This window comes from Opisthocomus hoazin, chromosome 30 (assembly GCF_030867145.1).
Source record: "Opisthocomus hoazin isolate bOpiHoa1 chromosome 30, bOpiHoa1.hap1, whole genome shotgun sequence".
Classification (NCBI taxonomy): Eukaryota; Metazoa; Chordata; class Aves; order Opisthocomiformes; family Opisthocomidae; genus Opisthocomus; species Opisthocomus hoazin.
The window spans coordinates 3,191,075-3,211,926 of record NC_134443.1 but is presented as its reverse complement, the minus strand read 5'-3'; the positions used below and the strand labels follow the sequence as shown (position 1 = coordinate 3,211,926).

Here is a 20,852-nt window from a genome sequence, read left to right as displayed (position 1 = left end):
TTCTCCCCCTTCTTCTCTTCTTCCTCTTCCCTTTTCTTATTCTAGCATCCAATTTCCATTCCATTTCCCGCTGCCTTCCCCTCCCCTCTGCCCTTACCACTTCTCCTTCCCTTTCATTTTCCCCTTCATAACCCCAGCACAGACCAACACACTCCATGCTACTCAGTTCTCTGCCACAAATACAAAATCACAGAAATCACAGCCTGACTGTTGTGGCAGCAGCCTTTGCATCTTCTCAGGCTGCACCCTCAAACACGGTCACCCAGAGCGGGCTGCCCAGCACCATGTCCAGACAGTTTTTGCCCATCTCCAAGGACAGAGACACCATAACCTCCCAGGGCAATCTCTCCCAGTGCTCTGACAACCTCACTGCTCAGAAGAGGTTTGCGAAGTTGAGGTGAATCCTCCGGTGTTGCAGCTGGTGCCCATGGCCTCTTGTCCTGGCACTGGACACCACCAAAAAGAGCCTGGCTCCATCTTCTTCATGCCATCCCTTCACACCTGTGTGCACATTGAGGAGTCCCCCTGAGCCTCCTCAGAGCCAGGAGGAGCAGTCCCAGCTCCCTCAGGCTCTCCCCACAGGACACATGCTCCCTGTGCCTTCAGCATCCATGTGTGGTCCTGTACAGGACTCTCTCCAGCCCCACAGCTCTCGTGCTGGGAGCATAGCACCAGACACAGCACCACAGGGCTGGCCTTACCAGTGCTGACAAGTGGTCAACTATCCCCTCCCTCCACCTCCTGCCCACATTCCACCTATGCAGTCCAGAAACCCTCTGGACACCCTTTCCCAAAGGCTTGTTGCCAGCTCCTGCTCACCTTGGTGTCCCCCAGCACCCTCAGGGCCTTTCCTGACAAGCTGCTCTCCAGCAATTGCCAGCCACATCCCAATCTCAGGCTTGAGTACTGGCTCCTCTCCAGCCTCCTCTGTGCAGATGCCTAGAGATGCTGCTGTGCTTCTGCAGACCTGAGGGACCAGAACGCCAGGCAAAAGAGCACTGCCAGAGCCTGTCCTGCTCCCTGCCCTTTCTCCAGGTGCCACAAGTCCGACCAAGAGGCTCTGTCTACCCTCTGCCCTGCCTGCATCCTCCCTCTCCAGACACTGCCCACTCTCACCTGGCCTGGGCATCTCAGGAGCAGCATTTGCCCTTCCACAACGGACAGTCACTAAGCACCCAGGCTCTTTCTGCCTTGGGAGAAAGAGGGAAGGAGACAGCACTTGGATGCAGGAAAGCTTTATTGTGCCCAGAGGGGCAGGACAGACTCTCAGAGAGAGCAGTCGTCAAGACCCAGAGATGCTGGTTGTCACATGTTGTGGGAAGCAGAGGGATCTTCTCCAGAGTATAGCTTCTCACTCCAGATGACCTCTAGGTGCAGCATTCAAGATCACAAGCACATGGTCCACCAGCCTCACAGGAACTTATGGATCCTTCTTCCACCTTGTCCAACAGCCTGGGGGAGAGGGAAGGGGAAGAGAGCAGCAGGTAGGAGAAGAGGAAAGGGAAGGGCTGAGGGTGTGCAGCACTGGCATTTGCCCAGGCGCTGAGTGGGGCTGGGGATGCTCAGCATTCCTCGGTGCCCCATGGCCACCAGCTCAGCCCAGTTTGGGTGCTGGGGGTGTTGGTGTGTGGGCTGAGGTCAGGGCCTTTGTCTGGGCTGCATTTAGCAGGGCCCACAGGTGTCCCACAGCTTCCTGCTGTAGCGGGGCAAGGCACAAGGGCTGTAGGCAGGAGAAGCATAGGGTCTGCCAAAGGTGCAGAGCCCCCCCGAGCCCTGCGTGGCACCAGCACCGTAGAGGCCCCCCAGCCCCAGGGAGCCTCCAAAGGCCGGTGCTCCGGACGAGCCCACCACGGCTTGCTGGGGGAAGGAGCTGAGGATGGGGCCGGGGAAGGTGACGACCACAGGCGGTGGCTGGATGAAGGCTGAGGAGTCGGGACACTGCCGGGCACAGAGCTCGTTGCAGCTCTCAGCGATGGGCTGTGGGACAGCAACGCTGGTCTTGGGTGGGCACAGGTCGTAGCAAGACATCTTTGCGCAGGATCAGACGGAGCTCTGCAATAAGGCAAACATATCAATAAAGCAGCAGAGGGGAGCACCTGAGGCACAAGGGCCTGGGGCAGGACAAGGCCACCAAGAAGAGAAGAGCTCACAGACTTACCCTGTTCCCCAAGGAGAAGGCAGCCACTGCACTGCTTGGCAGAGCCTGGCAGAGGCAGAGCTTTTATACTGGCCCCCCATTGCTCAGCACCACCTGGGCCAATCTGCAGAGCCACCACTCCCTCCTGCTGATGAGGACAAGGCTGTCTGGCTCCTACCCCGCCCTGACTCAGCATCCCCTCCTTGGAAGCAGCACATGCCACTTCAGAGGCTTTCCTCCCCTTTCTGCTTAGTGGGCTAAATGGCAGCAGGCATCTCCCTGCTGGAGGGGTGCATGGCAGGTGAGGTCCGTGCTTCAGAAGCCGCTCACTGCCTGCCTTGTGCTCTGCCCGCGGGAGACATCTGTGCCTTGTGCTCACAGCCAGGCTGTGCTGGGAGCAGAGCTGCCATTGAGCAGAGGCAGGGCCAGGCAGCCAGCTGGGATCTTCTGTGGTTGTGCATTCAGATGGGCATCCCAGCTCCCCACTACCCCAAAGGCAGCCCCTGCTCAGCACCGTCCACCAACAATGGGGCTCCTGGGATATTTGCAAGGAACCGGTGGGGCTGGCACAGGGCTGGCTCGAAACTGTGCTGCCTGAACCCAAGTGGAGGTCTGTGCGCCTTCCTGCATGCCCCTCGGGGAAGAGCTCAGCAGTCTTTCTCCCATATTCTTGCAGAGGTCAATGGCCAATGCCTGCAGGCAGATGGAGACCAGCTCCATTGGACTGGGGAGTGATGCATCTTGCTGAGCAGGCAGGGCCCGAGAGGAATGCCTTGGACTTGCCATTTCACAACCTCGCTCATCTATAGATAACAGCCACACAGCATGAGTCCTGTGGTCGCTGGTGTGCTTGAGGCCATTACAAGCCCACCTTCTTTGCCAACACTATGACCGCGGTCTTCCCTGTGGCTCAGCAAAGAAGGCATGGGGCTGCCCCAACATGGAACACTGGACGAAGAGCTATGGCACGCAGGATGCTTGCAGTCAGCCTTTGTCAGGCTGCATGCCCTCTGACACACGGAGATAATCAAAAGACAGTGGGGCTCTTGTGGCCCATGAGGTGTCAGCTGGCAAGCGTCCGAGCGTGGTAATTGCAGGCGCTGATAGAGCGGGTTGGGTCTGGCAAGGACATGGCATCAGCAAAACAGCCCCGTGCCACGCAGGGAGGAGGCAGGGGCTCGGCCACTGCAGAGCACGTGCCCCCAGCACAGCCAGCTCCTCCCCACGCTTGCCGGCCCAGCATAAAAGCGCTGCCCTCGGCCAGCACTGGCATCCACTGCTCCTGCCTCGCTCTGCTCAGCAAAAGGGTAGGTGGGTGCCTGGGGGACTCTGCCGCCCGTGGCAAGGGCCGGCGTGGGGCCTGGCTGGCCAGGACAGCTCTGCCGGCAGCGGGCGTGCTGGCAGCAGCCTTGGCAGGCTGAGCCACGTTGGCAGGAGGAAGGGTCCCTGTGGCCAGAGCACGCAGAGCCAGGCCCCGCACAGGCTCTCGGGGAGGGCTTGTGTGGTCTCTGTGTGTGGAGAGCAGGGCACTGAGGGGGGCTGGCTGGGCAAGGGGCAAGGGGCAGGCAGCGTGGGCAAGGCAGTGGCTCTGGCCCCTCCAGCTTCAGGGCAGCCATGCCAAGAGGGCACTGCATGGCTGCGGCATCTCCTCCTCCCTGATCACAGCTTCTTTGGATCCGTTTGTTTCAGGCTCAGCTCTCTCACACAAAGATGTCTTGCTACGACCTGTGCCCACCCAAGACCAACGTTGCTGTCCCACAGCCCATCGCTGAGAGCTGCAACGAGCTGTGTGCCCGGCAGTGTCCCGACTCCTCAGCCTTCATCCAGCCACCGCCTGTGGTCGTCACCTTCCCCGGCCCCATCCTCAGCTCCTTCCCCCAGCAAGCCGTGGTGGGCTCGTCCGGAGCACCGGCCTTTGGAGGCTCCCTGGGGCTGGGGGGCCTCTACGGTGCTGGTGCCACGCAGGGCTCGGGGGGCCTCTGCACCTTTGGCAGACCCTATGCTTCTCCTGCCTACAGCCCTTGTGCCTTGCCCCGCTACAGCAAGAAGCTGTGGGACACCTGTGGGCCCTGCTAAAGCCAGAACCACAAGTCTCTGATGGCCCTGGGCCACCTCAGCTCCACACATCCTCTACTTTCTCCTTCCCTTCCCTTCTCTCCATGACACCTCCTGTCCTCTTTGCTCCTGCCCATTCCCAGATGCGTGACTCCACCATCCTGCCACAGGGCACTTGCTTGTCTCTGGGACAGCCACCGCCTGGAAGAAGCCTGAAGGAACGCCTCTCTCAAAGCCCGCGGTGACAACCTGCCTGCCTCTGCCTTGTGTGTCTTTCTCTGCTGCAATAAAACAATCCTGCATCCAACGCCTGCCTCTCCAGCTTTTCTTTCTAAGTTGAGCCTGGACTGCAGCCTTCCCTCGCCTTGCCATGGCAAACACCACCCAGGCCAGTGCAGGGTGTCAGCCCCAGCAGAGCCAGGCTGAGCTGCCTCGGGGGAGACCCCACAGCCCTGACAGCTCTGGCCACACACAGTCCCGCGGCCGAGCTCCCAGGACCCTGCCTGAATGCAGGCTGCTCCCCTGCCTGCAGGACATGCCAGCTGGGGGCCTCTGCAGACCTCCAGGCTCCCTGTACACGTGCGTGGCTGCCCCAGGGGCTGGGAGCCAGCCAGGGGCAATGGCTGCTGCGGCTGCTGCCCCTTTGTGCCCCTGTGGCTCTGCTAAAGATCTTGTGGGAGAAAGCAAAGGGGACGATTCCCTTTCCTCTTCCTTATCTTGTTCCCTTCCCCTGCTCTTTCCTCTTGTTCTTGCCTGCTCCCTCCTTCTTCTCCCCCTTCTTCTCTTCTTCCTCTTCCCTTTTCTTATTCTAGCATCCAATTTCCATTCCATTTCCCGCTGCCTTCCCCTCCCCTCTGCCCTTACCACTTCTCCTTCCCTTTCATTTTCCCCTTCATAACCCCAGCACAGACCAACACACTCCATGCTACTCAGTTCTCTGCCGCAAATACAAAATCACAGAAATCACAGCCTGACTGTTGTGGCAGCAGCCTTTGCATCTTCTCAGGCTGCACCCTCAAACACGGTCACCCAGAGCGGGCTGCCCAGCACCATGTCCAGACAGTTTTTGCCCATCTCCAAGGACAGAGACACCATAACCTCCCAGGGCAATCTCTCCCAGTGCTCTGACAACCTCACTGCTCAGAAGAGGTTTGCGAAGTTGAGGTGAATCCTCCGGTGTTGCAGCTGGTGCCCATGGCCTCTTGTCCTGGCACTGGACACCACCAAAAAGAGCCTGGCTCCATCTTCTTCATGCCATCCCTTCACACCTGTGTGCACATTAAGGAGTCCCCCTGAGCCTCCTCAGAGCCAGGAGGAGCAGTCCCAGCTCCCTCAGGCTCTCCCCACAGGACACATGCTCCCTGTGCCTTCAGCATCCATGTGTGGTCCTGTACAGGACTCTCTCCAGCCCCACAGCTCTCATGTGCTGGGAGCATAGCACCAGACACAGCACTACAGGGCTGGCCTTACCAGTGCTGACAAGTGGTCAACTATCCCCTCCCTCCACCTCCTGCCCACATTCCACCTATGCAGTCCAGAAACCCTCTGGACACCCTTTCCCAAAGGCTTGTTGCCAGCTCCTGCTCACCTTGGTGTCCCCCAGCACCCTCAGGGCCTTTCCTGACAAGCTGCTCTCCAGCAATTGCCAGCCACATCCCAATCTCAGGCTTGAGTACTGGCTCCTCTCCAGCCTCCTCTGTGCAGATGCCTAGAGATGCTGCTGTGCTTCTGCAGACCTGAGGGACCAGAACGCCAGGCAAAAGAGCACTGCCAGAGCCTGTCCTGCTCCCTGCCCTTTCTCCAGGTGCCACAAGTCCGACCAAGAGGCTCTGTCTACCCTCTGCCCTGCCTGCATCCTCCCTCTCCAGACACTGCCCACTCTCACCTGGCCTGGGCATCTCAGGAGCAGCATTTGCCCTTCCACAACGGACAGTCACTAAGCACCCAGGCTCTTTCTGCCTTGGGAGAAAGAGGGAAGGAGACAGCACTTGGATGCAGGAAAGCTTTATTGTGCCCAGAGGGGCAGGACAGACTCTCAGAGAGAGCAGTCGTCAAGACCCAGAGATGCTGGTTGTCACATGTTGTGGGAAGCAGAGGGATCTTCTCCAGAGTATAGCTTCTCACTCCAGATGACCTCTAGGTGCAGCATTCAAGATCACAAGCACATGGTCCACCAGCCTCACAGGAACTTATGGATCCTTCTTCCACCTTGTCCAACAGCCTGGGGGAGAGGGAAGGGGAAGAGAGCAGCAGGTAGGAGAAGAGGAAAGGGAAGGGCTGAGGGTGTGCAGCACTGGCATTTGCCCAGGCGCTGAGTGGGGCTGGGGATGCTCAGCATTCCTCGGTGCCCCATGGCCACCAGCTCAGCCCAGTTTGGGTGCTGGGGGTGTTGGTGTGTGGGCTGAGGTCAGGGCCTTTGTCTGGGCTGCATTTAGCAGGGCCCACAGGTGTCCCACAGCTTCCTGCTGTAGCGGGGCAAGGCACAAGGGCTGTAGGCAGGAGAAGCATAGGGTCTGCCAAAGGTGCAGAGCCCCCCCGAGCCCTGCGTGGCACCAGCACCGTAGAGGCCCCCCAGCCCCAGGGAGCCTCCAAAGGCCGGTGCTCCGGACGAGCCCACCACGGCTTGCTGGGGGAAGGAGCTGAGGATGGGGCCGGGGAAGGTGACGACCACAGGCGGTGGCTGGATGAAGGCTGAGGAGTCGGGACACTGCCGGGCACAGAGCTCGTTGCAGCTCTCAGCGATGGGCTGTGGGACAGCAACGCTGGTCTTGGGTGGGCACAGGTCGTAGCAAGACATCTTTGCGCAGGATCAGACGGAGCTCTGCAATAAGGCAAACATATCAATAAAGCAGCAGAGGGGAGCACCTGAGGCACAAGGGCCTGGGGCAGGACAAGGCCACCAAGAAGAGAAGAGCTCACAGACTTACCCTGTTCCCCAAGGAGAAGGCAGCCACTGCACTGCTTGGCAGAGCCTGGCAGAGGCAGAGCTTTTATACTGGCCCCCCATTGCTCAGCACCACCTGGGCCAATCTGCAGAGCCACCACTCCCTCCTGCTGATGAGGACAAGGCTGTCTGGCTCCTACCCCGCCCTGACTCAGCATCCCCTCCTTGGAAGCAGCACATGCCACTTCAGAGGCTTTCCTCCCCTTTCTGCTTAGTGGGCTAAATGGCAGCAGGCATCTCCCTGCTGGAGGGGTGCATGGCAGGTGAGGTCCGTGCTTCAGAAGCCGCTCACTGCCTGCCTTGTGCTCTGCCCGCGGGAGACATCTGTGCCTTGTGCTCACAGCCAGGCTGTGCTGGGAGCAGAGCTGCCATTGAGCAGAGGCAGGGCCAGGCAGCCAGCTGGGATCTTCTGTGGTTGTGCATTCAGATGGGCATCCCAGCTCCCCACTACCCCAAAGGCAGCCCCTGCTCAGCACCGTCCACCAACAATGGGGCTCCTGGGATATTTGCAAGGAACCGGTGGGGCTGGCACAGGGCTGGCTCGAAACTGTGCTGCCTGAACCCAAGTGGAGGTCTGTGCGCCTTCCTGCATGCCCCTCGGGGAAGAGCTCAGCAGTCTTTCTCCCATATTCTTGCAGAGGTCAATGGCCAATGCCTGCAGGCAGATGGAGACCAGCTCCATTGGACTGGGGAGTGATGCATCTTGCTGAGCAGGCAGGGCCCGAGAGGAATGCCTTGGACTTGCCATTTCACAACCTCGCTCATCTATAGATAACAGCCACACAGCATGAGTCCTGTGGTCGCTGGTGTGCTTGAGGCCATTACAAGCCCACCTTCTTTGCCAACACTATGACCGCGGTCTTCCCTGTGGCTCAGCAAAGAAGGCATGGGGCTGCCCCAACATGGAACACTGGACGAAGAGCTATGGCACGCAGGATGCTTGCAGTCAGCCTTTGTCAGGCTGCATGCCCTCTGACACACGGAGATAATCAAAAGACAGTGGGGCTCTTGTGGCCCATGAGGTGTCAGCTGGCAAGCGTCCGAGCGGGGTAATTGCAGGCGCTGATAGAGCGGGTTGGGTCTGGCAAGGACATGGCATCAGCAAAACAGCCCCGTGCCACGCAGGGAGGAGGCAGGGGCTCGGCCACTGCAGAGCACGTGCCCCCAGCACAGCCAGCTCCTCCCCACGCTTGCCGGCCCAGCATAAAAGCGCTGCCCTCGGCCAGCACTGGCATCCACTGCTCCTGCCTCGCTCTGCTCAGCAAAAGGGTAGGTGGGTGCCTGGGGGACTCTGCCGCCCGTGGCAAGGGCCGGCGTGGGGCCTGGCTGGCCAGGACAGCTCTGCCGGCAGCGGGCGTGCTGGCAGCAGCCTTGGCAGGCTGAGCCACGTTGGCAGGAGGAAGGGTCCCTGTGGCCAGAGCACGCAGAGCCAGGCCCCGCACAGGCTCTCGGGGAGGGCTTGTGTGGTCTCTGTGTGTGGAGAGCAGGGCACTGAGGGGGGCTGGCTGGGCAAGGGGCAAGGGGCAGGCAGCGTGGGCAAGGCAGTGGCTCTGGCCCCTCCAGCTTCAGGGCAGCCATGCCAAGAGGGCACTGCATGGCTGCGGCATCTCCTCCTCCCTGATCACAGCTTCTTTGGATCCGTTTGTTTCAGGCTCAGCTCTCTCACACAAAGATGTCTTGCTACGACCTGTGCCCACCCAAGACCAACGTTGCTGTCCCACAGCCCATCGCTGAGAGCTGCAACGAGCTGTGTGCCCGGCAGTGTCCCGACTCCTCAGCCTTCATCCAGCCACCGCCTGTGGTCGTCACCTTCCCCGGCCCCATCCTCAGCTCCTTCCCCCAGCAAGCCGTGGTGGGCTCGTCCGGAGCACCGGCCTTTGGAGGCTCCCTGGGGCTGGGGGGCCTCTACGGTGCTGGTGCCACGCAGGGCTCGGGGGGCCTCTGCACCTTTGGCAGACCCTATGCTTCTCCTGCCTACAGCCCTTGTGCCTTGCCCCGCTACAGCAAGAAGCTGTGGGACACCTGTGGGCCCTGCTAAAGCCAGAACCACAAGTCTCTGATGGCCCTGGGCCACCTCAGCTCCACACATCCTCTACTTTCTCCTTCCCTTCCCTTCTCTCCATGACACCTCCTGTCCTCTTTGCTCCTGCCCATTCCCAGATGCGTGACTCCACCATCCTGCCACAGGGCACTTGCTTGTCTCTGGGACAGCCACCGCCTGGAAGAAGCCTGAAGGAACGCCTCTCTCAAAGCCCGCGGTGACAACCTGCCTGCCTCTGCCTTGTGTGTCTTTCTCTGCTGCAATAAAACAATCCTGCATCCAACGCCTGCCTCTCCAGCTTTTCTTTCTAAGTTGAGCCTGGACTGCAGCCTTCCCTCGCCTTGCCATGGCAAACACCACCCAGGCCAGTGCAGGGTGTCAGCCCCAGCAGAGCCAGGCTGAGCTGCCTCGGGGGAGACCCCACAGCCCTGACAGCTCTGGCCACACACAGTCCCGCGGTCGAGCTCCCAGGACCCTGCCTGAATGCAGGCTGCTCCCCTGCCTGCAGGACATGCCAGCTGGGGGCCTCTGCAGACCTCCAGGCTCCCTGTACACGTGCGTGGCTGCCCCAGGGGCTGGGAGCCAGCCAGGGGCAATGGCTGCTGCGGCTGCTGCCCCTTTGTGCCCCTGTGGCTCTGCTAAAGATCTTGTGGGAGAAAGCAAAGGGGACGATTCCCTTTCCTCTTCCTTATCTTGTTCCCTTCCCCTGCTCTTTCCTCTTGTTCTTGCCTGCTCCCTCCTTCTTCTCCCCCTTCTTCTCTTCTTCCTCTTCCCTTTTCTTATTCTAGCATCCAATTTCCATTCCATTTCCCGCTGCCTTCCCCTCCCCTCTGCCCTTACCACTTCTCCTTCCCTTTCATTTTCCCCTTCATAACCCCAGCACAGACCAACACACTCCATGCTACTCAGTTCTCTGCCGCAAATACAAAATCACAGAAATCACAGCCTGACTGTTGTGGCAGCAGCCTTTGCATCTTCTCAGGCTGCACCCTCAAACACGGTCACCCAGAGCGGGCTGCCCAGCACCATGTCCAGACAGTTTTTGCCCATCTCCAAGGACAGAGACACCATAACCTCCCAGGGCAATCTCTCCCAGTGCTCTGACAACCTCACTGCTCAGAAGAGGTTTGCGAAGTTGAGGTGAATCCTCCGGTGTTGCAGCTGGTGCCCATGGCCTCTTGTCCTGGCACTGGACACCACCAAAAAGAGCCTGGCTCCATCTTCTTCATGCCATCCCTTCACACCTGTGTGCACATTAAGGAGTCCCCCTGAGCCTCCTCAGAGCCAGGAGGAGCAGTCCCAGCTCCCTCAGGCTCTCCCCACAGGACACATGCTCCCTGTGCCTTCAGCATCCATGTGTGGTCCTGTACAGGACTCTCTCCAGCCCCACAGCTCTCATGTGCTGGGAGCATAGCACCAGACACAGCACTACAGGGCTGGCCTTACCAGTGCTGACAAGTGGTCAACTATCCCCTCCCTCCACCTCCTGCCCACATTCCACCTATGCAGTCCAGAAACCCTCTGGACACCCTTTCCCAAAGGCTTGTTGCCAGCTCCTGCTCACCTTGGTGTCCCCCAGCACCCTCAGGGCCTTTCCTGACAAGCTGCTCTCCAGCAATTGCCAGCCACATCCCAATCTCAGGCTTGAGTACTGGCTCCTCTCCAGCCTCCTCTGTGCAGATGCCTAGAGATGCTGCTGTGCTTCTGCAGACCTGAGGGACCAGAACGCCAGGCAAAAGAGCACTGCCAGAGCCTGTCCTGCTCCCTGCCCTTTCTCCAGGTGCCACAAGTCCGACCAAGAGGCTCTGTCTACCCTCTGCCCTGCCTGCATCCTCCCTCTCCAGACACTGCCCACTCTCACCTGGCCTGGGCATCTCAGGAGCAGCATTTGCCCTTCCACAACGGACAGTCACTAAGCACCCAGGCTCTTTCTGCCTTGGGAGAAAGAGGGAAGGAGACAGCACTTGGATGCAGGAAAGCTTTATTGTGCCCAGAGGGGCAGGACAGACTCTCAGAGAGAGCAGTCGTCAAGACCCAGAGATGCTGGTTGTCACATGTTGTGGGAAGCAGAGGGATCTTCTCCAGAGTATAGCTTCTCACTCCAGATGACCTCTAGGTGCAGCATTCAAGATCACAAGCACATGGTCCACCAGCCTCACAGGAACTTATGGATCCTTCTTCCACCTTGTCCAACAGCCTGGGGGAGAGGGAAGGGGAAGAGAGCAGCAGGTAGGAGAAGAGGAAAGGGAAGGGCTGAGGGTGTGCAGCACTGGAAGTTGCCCAGGCGCTGAGTGGGGCTGGGGATGCTCAGCATTCCTCAGTGCCCCATGGCCACCAGCTCAGCCCAGTTTGGGTGCTGGGGGTGTTGGTGTGTGGGCTGAGGTCAGGGCCTTTGTCTGGGCTGCATTTAGCAGGGCCCACAGGTGTCCCACAGCTTCCTGCTGTAGCGGGGCAAGGCACAAGGGCTGTAGGCAGGAGAAGCATAGGGTCTGCCAAAGGTGCAGAGCCCCCCCGAGCCCTGCGTGGCACCAGCACCGTAGAGGCCCCCCAGCCCCAGGGAGCCTCCAAAGGCCGGTGCTCCGGACGAGCCCACCACGGCTTGCTGGGGGAAGGAGCTGAGGATGGGGCCGGGGAAGGTGACGACCACAGGCGGTGGCTGGATGAAGGCTGAGGAGTCGGGACACTGCCGGGCACAGAGCTCGTTGCAGCTCTCAGCGATGGGCTGTGGGACAGCAACGCTGGTCTTGGGTGGGCACAGGTCGTAGCAAGACATCTTTGCGCAGGATCAGACGGAGCTCTGCAATAAGGCAAACATATCAATAAAGCAGCAGAGGGGAGCACCTGAGGCACAAGGGCCTGGGGCAGGACAAGGCCACCAAGAAGAGAAGAGCTCACAGACTTACCCTGTTCCCCAAGGAGAAGGCAGCCACTGCACTGCTTGGCAGAGCCTGGCAGAGGCAGAGCTTTTATACTGGCCCCCCATTGCTCAGCACCACCTGGGCCAATCTGCAGAGCCACCACTCCCTCCTGCTGATGAGGACAAGGCTGTCTGGCTCCTACCCCGCCCTGACTCAGCATCCCCTCCTTGGAAGCAGCACATGCCACTTCAGAGGCTTTCCTCCCCTTTCTGCTTAGTGGGCTAAATGGCAGCAGGCATCTCCCTGCTGGAGGGGTGCATGGCAGGTGAGGTCCGTGCTTCAGAAGCCGCTCACTGCCTGCCTTGTGCTCTGCCCGCGGGAGACATCTGTGCCTTGTGCTCACAGCCAGGCTGTGCTGGGAGCAGAGCTGCCATTGAGCAGAGGCAGGGCCAGGCAGCCAGCTGGGATCTTCTGTGGTTGTGCATTCAGATGGGCATCCCAGCTCCCCACTACCCCAAAGGCAGCCCCTGCTCAGCACCGTCCACCAACAATGGGGCTCCTGGGATATTTGCAAGGAACCGGTGGGGCTGGCACAGGGCTGGCTCGAAACTGTGCTGCCTGAACCCAAGTGGAGGTCTGTGCGCCTTCCTGCATGCCCCTCGGGGAAGAGCTCAGCAGTCTTTCTCCCATATTCTTGCAGAGGTCAATGGCCAACGCCTGCAGGCAGATGGAGACCAGCTCCATTGGACTGGGGAGTGATGCATCTTGCTGAGCAGGCAGGGCCCGAGAGGAATGCCTTGGACTTGCCATTTCACAACCTCGCTCATCTATAGATAACAGCCACACAGCATGAGTCCTGTGGTCGCTGGTGTGCTTGAGGCCATTACAAGCCCACCTTCTTTGCCAACACTATGACCGCGGTCTTCCCTGTGGCTCAGCAAAGAAGGCATGGGGCTGCCCCAACATGGAACACTGGACGAAGAGCTATGGCATGCAGGATGCTTGCAGTCAGCCTTTGTCAGGCTGCATGCCCTCTGACACACGGAGATAATCAAAAGACAGTGGGGCTCTTGTGGCCCATGAGGTGTCAGCTGGCAAGCGTCCGAGCGTGGTAATTGCAGGCGCTGATAGAGCGGGTTGGGTCTGGCAAGGACATGGCATCAGCAAAACAGCCCCGTGCCACGCAGGGAGGAGGCAGGGGCTCGGCCACTGCAGAGCACGTGCCCCCAGCACAGCCAGCTCCTCCCCACGCTTGCCGGCCCAGCATAAAAGCGCTGCCCTCGGCCAGCACTGGCATCCACTGCTCCTGCCTCGCTCTGCTCAGCAAAAGGGTAGGTGGGTGCCTGGGGGACTCTGCCGCCCGTGGCAAGGGCCGGCGTGGGGCCTGGCTGGCCAGGACAGCTCTGCCGGCAGCGGGCGTGCTGGCAGCAGCCTTGGCAGGCTGAGCCACGTTGGCAGGAGGAAGGATCCCTGTGGCCAGAGCACGCAGAGCCAGGCCCCGCACAGGCTCTCGGGGAGGGCTTGTGTGGTCTCTGTGTGTGGAGAGCAGGGCACTGAGGGGGGCTGGCTGGGCAAGGGGCAAGGGGCAGGCAGCGTGGGCAAGGCAGTGGCTCTGGCCCCTCCAGCTTCAGGGCAGCCATGCCAAGAGGGCACTGCATGGCTGCGGCATCTCCTCCTCCCTGATCACAGCTTCTTTGGATCCGTTTGTTTCAGGCTCAGCTCTCTCACACAAAGATGTCTTGCTACGACCTGTGCCCACCCAAGACCAACGTTGCTGTCCCACAGCCCATCGCTGAGAGCTGCAACGAGCTGTGTGCCCGGCAGTGTCCCGACTCCTCAGCCTTCATCCAGCCACCGCCTGTGGTCGTCACCTTCCCCGGCCCCATCCTCAGCTCCTTCCCCCAGCAAGCCGTGGTGGGCTCGTCCGGAGCACCGGCCTTTGGAGGCTCCCTGGGGCTGGGGGGCCTCTACGGTGCTGGTGCCACGCAGGGCTCGGGGGGCCTCTGCACCTTTGGCAGACCCTATGCTTCTCCTGCCTACAGCCCTTGTGCCTTGCCCTGCTACAGCAGGAAGCTGTGGGACACCTGTGGGCCCTGCTAAAGCCAGAACCACAAGTCTCTGATGGCCCTGGGCCACCTCAGCTCCACACATCCTCTACTTTCTCCTTCCCTTCCCTTCTCTCCATGACACCTCCTGTCCTCTTTGCTCCTGCCCATTCCCAGATGCGTGACTCCACCATCCTGCCACAGGGCACTTGCTTGTCTCTGGGACAGCCACTGCCTGGAAGAAGCCTGAAGGAACGCCTCTCTCAAAGCCCGCGGTGACAACCTGCCTGCCTCTGCCTTGTGTGTCTTTCTCTGCTGCAATAAAACAATCCTGCATCCAACGCCTGCCTCTCCAGCTTTTCTTTCTAAGTTGAGCCTGGACTGCAGCCTTCCCTCGCCTTGCCGTGGCAACCACCACCCAGGCCAGTGCAGGGTGTCAGCCCCAGCAGAGCCAGGCTGAGCTGCCTCGGGGGAGACCCCACAGCCCTGACAGCTCTGGCCACACACAGTCCCGCGGCCGAGCTCCCAGGACCCTGCCTGAATGCAGGCTGCTCCCCTGCCTGCAGGACATGCCAGCTGGGGGCCTCTGCAGACCTCCAGGCTCCCTGTACACGTGCGTGGCTGCCCCAGGGGCTGGGAGCCAGCCAGGGGCAATGGCTGCTGTTACTGCTGCCCCTTTGTGCCTCTGTGGCTCTGCTAAAGGTCTTGTGGGAGAAAGCAAAGGGGACGATTCCCTTTCCTCTTCCTTATCTTGTTCCCTTCCCCTGCTCTTTCCTCTTGTTCTTGCCTGCTCCCTCCTTCTTCTCCCCCTTCTTCTCTTCTTCCTCTTCCCTTCCCTTTTCTTATTCTAGTGTCCAATTTCCATTCCATTTCCCGCATCCTTCCCCTCCCCTCTGCCCTTCCCTCTTCTCATTCCCTTTCATTTTCCCCTTCATAACCCCAGCACAGACCAACACACTCCATGCTACTCAGTTCTCTGCCGCAAATACAAAATCACAGAAATCACAGCCTGACTGTTGTGGCAGCAGCCTTTGCATCTTCTCAGGCTGCACCCTCAAACATAGTCACCCAGAGCGGGCTGCCCAGCACCATGTCCAGACAGTTTTTGCCCATCTCCAAGGACAGAGACTCCATAACCTCCCAGGGTGATGTCTACCAGTGCTCCGTCAGCCTCACTGCTCAGAAGAGGTTTGGGATGTTGAGGTGAATCCTCTGGTGTTGCAACTGGTGCCCACGGCCTCTTGTCCTGGCACTGGACGCCTTCAAAAAGAGCCTGGCTCCATCTTCTTCATGCCTTCCCTTCACACCTGTGTGCACATTAAGGAGTCCCCCTGAGCCTCCTCAGAGCCAGGAGGAGCAGTCCCAGCTCCCTCAGGCTCTCCCCACAGGACACATGCTCCCTGTGCATTCTGCATCCATGTGTGGTCCTGTACAGGACTCTCTCCAGCAGCCCCACAGCTCTCATGTGCTGGGAGTCCAGTACGAGATACAGCACTGCAGGGCTGGCTTCCCCAGTGCTGAGTGGTGTCCAGGGATCCCCTCCCTCCACCTCCTGCCCACATTCCACCCTATACAGCCCAGGACAACTCTGCATGCCCTTGCCGTCACATGCATTGCTGCCTCCTGCTCACCTTGGTGTCCCCCAGCATCCTCAGGGCCTTTCCTGACAAGCCGCTCTCCAGCAATCACCAGCCACATCCCAAGCTCAGGCTTGAGTACTGGCTCCTCTCCAGCCTCCTCTGTGCAGATGCCTGGAGATGCTGCTGTGCTTCTGCAGACCTGAGGGACCTCTGGGGACTGGTGCTGCTCCCAAGCTGAGAAGAACAGGCAAAAGAGCACTGCCAGAGCCTGTCCTGCTCCCTGCCCTTTCCCCAGCTGCTGCAAGTCCCACCAAGAGGCTCTGTCTACCCTCTACCCTGCCTGCATCCTCCCTCTCTAGACACTGCCCACTCTCACCTGGCCTGGGCATCTCAGGAGCAGCATTTGCCCTTCCACAACGGACAGTCACTAAGCACCCAGGCTCTTTCTGCCTTGGGAGAAAGAGGGAAGGAGACAGCACTTGGATGCAGGAAAGCTTTATTGTGCCCAGAGGGGCAGGACAGACTCTCAGAGAGAGCAGTCGTCAAGACCCAGAGATGCTGGTTGTCACATGTTGTGGGAAGCAGAGGGATCTTCTCCAGAGTATAGCTTCTCACTCCAGATGCCCTCTAGGTGCAGAATTCCAGATCACAAGCACATGGTCCACCAGCCTCACAGGAACTTATGGGTCCTTCTTCCACCTTGTCCAACAGCCTGGGGGAGAGGGAAGGGGAAGAGAGCAGCAGGTAGGAGAAGAGGAAAGGGAGGGGCTGAGGGTGTGCAGCACTGGCATTTGCCCAGGCACTGAGTGGGACTGGGGATGCTCAGCATTCCTCGGTGCCCCATGGCCACCAGCTCAGCCCAGTTTGGGTGCTGGGGGTGTTGGTGTGTGGACTGAGGTCAGGGCCTTTGTCTGGGCTGCATTTAGCAGGGCCCACAGGTGTCCCACAGCTTCTTGCTGTAGCGGGGCAAGGCACAAGGGCTGTAGGCAGGAGAAGCATAGGGTCTGCCAAAGCTGCAGAGGCCCCCCGAGCCCAGCGTGGCACCAGCACCGTAGAGGCCCCCCAGTCCCAGGGAGCCTCCAAAGGCCGGTGCTCCGGAAGAGCCCACCACGGCTTGCTGGGGGAAGGAGCTGAGGATGGGGCCGGGGAAGGTGACGACCACAGGCGGTGGCTGGATGAAGGCTGAGGAGTCGGGACACTGCCGGGCACACAGCTCGTTGCAGCTCTCAGCGATGGGCTGTGGGACAGCAACGCTGGTCTTGGGTGGGCACAGGTCGTAGCAAGACATCTTTGCGCAGGATCAGACGGAGCTCTGCAATAAGGCAAACATATCAATAAAGCAGCAGAGGGGAGCACCTGAGGCACAAGGGCCTGGGGCAGGACAAGGCCACCAAGAAGAGAAGAGCTCACAGACTTACCCTGTTCCCCAAGGAGAAGGCAGCCACTGCACTGCTTGGCAGAGCCTGGCAGAGGCAGAGCTTTTATACTGGCCCCCCATTGCTCAGCACCACCTGGGCCAATCTGCAGAGCCACCACTCCCTCCTGCTGATGAGGACAAGGCTGTCTGGCTCCTACCCCGCCCTGACTCAGCATCCCCTCCTTGGAAGCAGCACATGCCACTTCAGAGGCTTTCCTCCCCTTTCTGCTTAGTGGGCTAAATGGCAGCAGGCATCTCCCTGCTGGAGGGGTGCATGGCAGGTGAGGTCCGTGCTTCAGAAGCCGCTCACTGCCTGCCTTGTGCTCTGCCCGCGGGAGACATCTGTGCCTTGTGCTCACAGCCAGGCTGTGCTGGGAGCAGAGCTGCCATTGAGCAGAGGCAGGGCCAGGCAGCCAGCTGGGATCTTCTGTGGTTGTGCATTCAGATGGGCATCCCAGCTCCCCACTACCCCAAAGGCAGCCCCTGCTCAGCACCGTCCACCAACAATGGGGCTCCTGGGATATTTGCAAGGAACCGGTGGGGCTGGCACAGGGCTGGCTCGAAACTGTGCTGCCTGAACCCAAGTGGAGGTCTGTGCGCCTTCCTGCATGCCCCTCGGGGAAGAGCTCAGCAGTCTTTCTCCCATATTCTTGCAGAGGTCAATGGCCAATGCCTGCAGGCAGATGGAGACCAGCTCCATTGGACTGGGGAGTGATGCATCTTGCTGAGCAGGCATGGGCCCGAGAGGAATGCCTTGGACTTGCCATTTCACAACCTCGCTCATCTATAGATAACAGCCACACAGCATGAGTCCTGTGGTCGCTGGTGTGCTTGAGGCCATTACAAGCCCACCTTCTTTGCCAACACTATGACCGCGGTCTTCCCTGTGGCTCAGCAAAGAAGGCATGGGGCTGCCCCAACATGGAACACTGGACGAAGAGCTATGGCATGCAGGATGCTTGCAGTCAGCCTTTGTCAGGCTGCATGCCCTCTGACACACGGAGATAATCAAAAGACAGTGGGGCTCTTGTGGCCCATGAGGTGTCAGCTGGCAAGCGTCCGAGCGTGGTAATTGCAGGCGCTGATAGAGCGGGTTGGGTCTGGCAAGGACATGGCATCAGCAAAACAGCCCCGTGCCACGCAGGGAGGAGGCAGGGGCTCGGCCACTGCAGAGCACGTGCCCCCAGCACAGCCAGCTCCTCCCCACGCTTGCCGGCCCAGCATAAAAGCGCTGCCCTCGGCCAGCACTGGCATCCACTGCTCCTGCCTCGCTCTGCTCAGCAAAAGGGTAGGTGGGTGCCTGGGGGACTCTGCCGCCCGTGGCAAGGGCCGGCGTGGGGCCTGGCTGGCCAGGACAGCTCTGCCGGCAGCGGGCGTGCTGGCAGCAGCCTTGGCAGGCTGAGCCACGTTGGCAGGAGGAAGGGTCCCTGTGGCCAGAGCACGCAGAGCCAGGCCCCGCACAGGCTCTCGGGGAGGGCTTGTGTGGTCTCTGTGTGTGGAGAGCAGGGCACTGAGGGGGGCTGGCTGGGCAAGGGGCAAGGGGCAGGCAGCGTGGGCAAGGCAGTGGCTCTGGCCCCTCCAGCTTCAGGGCAGCCATGCCAAGTGGGCACTGCATGGCTGCGGCATCTCCTCCTCCCTGATCACAGCTTCTTTGGATCCGTTTGTTTCAGGCTCAGCTCTCTCACACAAAGATGTCTTGCTACGACCTGTGCCCACCCAAGACCAACGTTGCTGTCCCACAGCCCATCGCTGAGAGCTGCAACGAGCTGTGTGCCCGGCAGTGTCCCGACTCCTCAGCCTTCATCCAGCCACCGCCTGTGGTCGTCACCTTCCCCGGCCCCATCCTCAGCTCCTTCCCCCAGCAAGCCGTGGTGGGCTCGTCCGGAGCACCGGCCTTTGGAGGCTCCCTGGGGCTGGGGGGCCTCTACGGTGCTGGTGCCACGCAGGGCTCGGGGGGCCTCTGCACCTTTGGCAGACCCTATGCTTCTCCTGCCTACAGCCCTTGTGCCTTGCCCCGCTACAGCAAGAAGCTGTGGGACACCTGTGGGCCCTGCTAAAGCCAGAACCACAAGTCTCTGATGGCCCTGGGCCACCTCAGCTCCACACATCCTCTACTTTCTCCTTCCCTTCCCTTCTCTCCATGACACCTCCTGTCCTCTTTGCTCCTGCCCATTCCCAGATGCGTGACTCCACCATCCTGCCACAGGGCACTTGCTTGTCTCTGGGACAGCCACCGCCTGGAAGAAGCCTGAAGGAACGCCTCTCTCAAAGCCCGCGGTGACAACCTGCCTGCCTCTGCCTTGTGTGTCTTTCTCTGCTGCAATAAAACAATCCTGCATCCAACGCCTGCCTCTCCAGCTTTTCTTTCTAAGTTGAGCCTGGACTGCAGCCTTCCCTCGCCTTGCCGTGGCAACCACCACCCAGGCCAGTGCAGGGTGTCAGCCCCAGCAGAGCCAGGCTGAGCTGCCTCGGGGGAGACCCCACAGCCCTGACAGCTCTGGCCACACACAGTCCCGCGGCCGAGCTCCCAGGGCCCTGCCTGAATGCAGGCTGCTCCCCTGCCTGCAGGACATGCCAGCTGGGGGCCTCTGCAGACCTCCAGGCTCCCTGTACACGTGCGTGGCTGCCCCAGGGGCTGGGAGCCAGCCAGGGGCAATGGCTGCTGTTACTGCTGCCCCTTTGTGCCTCTGTGGCTCTGCTAAAGGTCTTGTGGGAGAAAGCAAAGGGGACGATTCCCTTTCCTCTTCCTTATCTTGTTCCCTTCCCCTGCTCTTTCCTCTTGTTCTTGCCTGCTCCCTCCTTCTTCTCCCCCTTCTTCTCTTCTTCCTCTTCCCTTCCCTTTTCTTATTCTAGTGTCCAATTTCCATTCCATTTCCCGCATCCTTCCCCTCCCCTCTGCCCTTCCCTCTTCTCATTCCCTTTCATTTTCCCCTTCATAACCCCAGCACAGACCAACACACTCCATGCTACTCAGTTCTCTGCCGCAAATACAAAATCACAGAAATCACAGCCTGACTGTTGTGGCAGCAGCCTTTGCATCTTCTCAGGCTGCACCCTCAAACATAGTCACCCAGAGCGGGCTGCCCAGCACCATGTCCAGACAGTTTTTGCCCATCTCCAAGGACAGAGACTCCATAACCTCCCAGGGTGATGTCTACCAGTGCTCCGTCAGCCTCACTGCTCAGAAGAGGTTTGGGATGTTGAGGTGAATCCTCTGGTGTTGCAGCTGGTGCCCACGGCCTCTTGTCCTGGCACTGGACGCCTTCAAAAAGAGCCTGGCTCCATCTTCTTCATGCCTTCCCTTCACACCTGTGTGCACATTAAGGAGTCCCCCTGAGCCTCCTCAGAGCCAGGAGGAGCAGTCCCAGCTCCCTCAGGCTCTCCCCACAGGACACATGCTCCCTGTGCATTCTGCATCCATGTGTGGTCCTGTACAGGACTCTCTCCAGCAGCCCCACAGCTCTCATGTGCTGGGAGTCCAGTACGAGATACAGCACTGCAGGGCTGGCTTCCCCAGTGCTGAGTGGTGTCCAGGGATCCCCTCCCTCCACCTCCTGCCCACATTCCACCCTATACAGCCCAGGACAACTCTGCATGCCCTTGCCGTCACATGCATTGCTGCCTCCTGCTCACCTTGGTGTCCCCCAGCATCCTCAGGGCCTTTCCTGACAAGCCGCTCTCCAGCAATCACCAGCCACATCCCAAGCTCAGGCTTGAGTACTGGCTCCTCTCCAGCCTCCTCTGTGCAGATGCCTGGAGATGCTGCTGTGCTTCT

At 60.0% G+C, this 20,852-nt stretch overlaps 8 protein-coding genes across 12 annotated transcripts; 4 read left to right on the top strand and 4 right to left on the bottom strand.

Moving 5' to 3' along the window:
- Positions 1 to 1,662: 1,662 nt before the first annotated feature.
- LOC142364883 (scale keratin-like) lies at positions 1,663 to 2,028 on the bottom strand. The gene has a single exon (XM_075445033.1). It carries the CDS (start codon positions 2,026 to 2,028, stop codon positions 1,663 to 1,665), a length of 366 nt encoding a protein of 121 aa, XP_075301148.1.
- A 1,353-nt stretch (positions 2,029 to 3,381) lies between these two features.
- LOC142365011 (scale keratin-like) lies at positions 3,382 to 4,213 on the top strand. Of its 2 annotated transcripts, none has more exons than XM_075445366.1 (2): positions 3,382 to 3,444; positions 3,827 to 4,213. In XM_075445366.1, the coding sequence occupies exon 2, from the start codon at positions 3,848 to 3,850 to the stop codon at positions 4,211 to 4,213; it is 366 nt and encodes a 121-aa protein (XP_075301481.1). In that variant the 5' UTR covers positions 3,382 to 3,444; positions 3,827 to 3,847. The 2 variants fall into 2 exon arrangements, with proteins under 2 accessions (XP_075301481.1, XP_075301480.1); XM_075445365.1 differs by having other exon boundaries at positions 3,384 to 3,452; positions 3,833 to 4,213.
- A 2,410-nt stretch (positions 4,214 to 6,623) lies between these two features.
- On the bottom strand, positions 6,624 to 6,989 carry LOC142364955 (scale keratin-like). Its single transcript, XM_075445262.1, has one exon. It carries the CDS (start codon positions 6,987 to 6,989, stop codon positions 6,624 to 6,626), a length of 366 nt encoding a protein of 121 aa, XP_075301377.1.
- A 1,353-nt stretch (positions 6,990 to 8,342) lies between these two features.
- LOC142365013 (scale keratin-like) lies at positions 8,343 to 9,174 on the top strand. 2 transcript variants are annotated; one of them, XM_075445368.1, is made up of 2 exons: positions 8,343 to 8,405; positions 8,788 to 9,174. In XM_075445368.1, exon 2 carries the CDS (start codon positions 8,809 to 8,811, stop codon positions 9,172 to 9,174), a length of 366 nt encoding a protein of 121 aa, XP_075301483.1. In that variant the 5' UTR covers positions 8,343 to 8,405; positions 8,788 to 8,808. The 2 variants fall into 2 exon arrangements, with proteins under 2 accessions (XP_075301483.1, XP_075301482.1); XM_075445367.1 differs by having other exon boundaries at positions 8,345 to 8,413; positions 8,794 to 9,174.
- Positions 9,175 to 11,584: 2,410 nt separating this feature from the next.
- On the bottom strand, positions 11,585 to 11,950 carry LOC142364956 (scale keratin-like). Its single transcript, XM_075445263.1, has one exon. The coding sequence runs from the start codon at positions 11,948 to 11,950 to the stop codon at positions 11,585 to 11,587; it is 366 nt and encodes a 121-aa protein (XP_075301378.1).
- A 1,353-nt stretch (positions 11,951 to 13,303) lies between these two features.
- On the top strand, positions 13,304 to 14,135 carry LOC142365019 (scale keratin-like). Of its 2 annotated transcripts, none has more exons than XM_075445389.1 (2): positions 13,304 to 13,366; positions 13,749 to 14,135. In XM_075445389.1, the coding sequence occupies exon 2, from the start codon at positions 13,770 to 13,772 to the stop codon at positions 14,133 to 14,135; it is 366 nt and encodes a 121-aa protein (XP_075301504.1). In that variant the 5' UTR covers positions 13,304 to 13,366; positions 13,749 to 13,769. The 2 variants fall into 2 exon arrangements, with proteins under 2 accessions (XP_075301504.1, XP_075301503.1); XM_075445388.1 differs by having other exon boundaries at positions 13,306 to 13,374; positions 13,755 to 14,135.
- A 2,447-nt stretch (positions 14,136 to 16,582) lies between these two features.
- Positions 16,583 to 16,948, bottom strand: LOC142365006 (scale keratin-like). Its single transcript, XM_075445358.1, has one exon. It carries the CDS (start codon positions 16,946 to 16,948, stop codon positions 16,583 to 16,585), a length of 366 nt encoding a protein of 121 aa, XP_075301473.1.
- A 1,354-nt stretch (positions 16,949 to 18,302) lies between these two features.
- Positions 18,303 to 19,134, top strand: LOC142364899 (scale keratin-like). Of its 2 annotated transcripts, none has more exons than XM_075445085.1 (2): positions 18,303 to 18,365; positions 18,748 to 19,134. In XM_075445085.1, exon 2 carries the CDS (start codon positions 18,769 to 18,771, stop codon positions 19,132 to 19,134), a length of 366 nt encoding a protein of 121 aa, XP_075301200.1. In that variant the 5' UTR covers positions 18,303 to 18,365; positions 18,748 to 18,768. The 2 variants fall into 2 exon arrangements, with proteins under 2 accessions (XP_075301200.1, XP_075301199.1); XM_075445084.1 differs by having other exon boundaries at positions 18,305 to 18,373; positions 18,754 to 19,134.
- The last annotated feature ends 1,718 nt before the right edge of the window (positions 19,135 to 20,852 follow it).

Bases quoted from the DNA above. Each gene is read 5' to 3' on its own strand.
- LOC142365019 (XM_075445389.1), top strand. From the start codon at position 13,770: ATGTCTTGCTACGACCTGTGCCCACCCAAGACCAACGTTGCTGTCCCA.
- LOC142365011 (XM_075445366.1), top strand. From the start codon at position 3,848: ATGTCTTGCTACGACCTGTGCCCACCCAAGACCAACGTTGCTGTCCCA.
- LOC142364899 (XM_075445085.1), top strand. From the start codon at position 18,769: ATGTCTTGCTACGACCTGTGCCCACCCAAGACCAACGTTGCTGTCCCA.
- LOC142365006 (XM_075445358.1), bottom strand. From the start codon at position 16,948: ATGTCTTGCTACGACCTGTGCCCACCCAAGACCAGCGTTGCTGTCCCA.
- LOC142364956 (XM_075445263.1), bottom strand. From the start codon at position 11,950: ATGTCTTGCTACGACCTGTGCCCACCCAAGACCAGCGTTGCTGTCCCA.
- LOC142364883 (XM_075445033.1), bottom strand. From the start codon at position 2,028: ATGTCTTGCTACGACCTGTGCCCACCCAAGACCAGCGTTGCTGTCCCA.
- LOC142365013 (XM_075445368.1), top strand. From the start codon at position 8,809: ATGTCTTGCTACGACCTGTGCCCACCCAAGACCAACGTTGCTGTCCCA.
- LOC142364955 (XM_075445262.1), bottom strand. From the start codon at position 6,989: ATGTCTTGCTACGACCTGTGCCCACCCAAGACCAGCGTTGCTGTCCCA.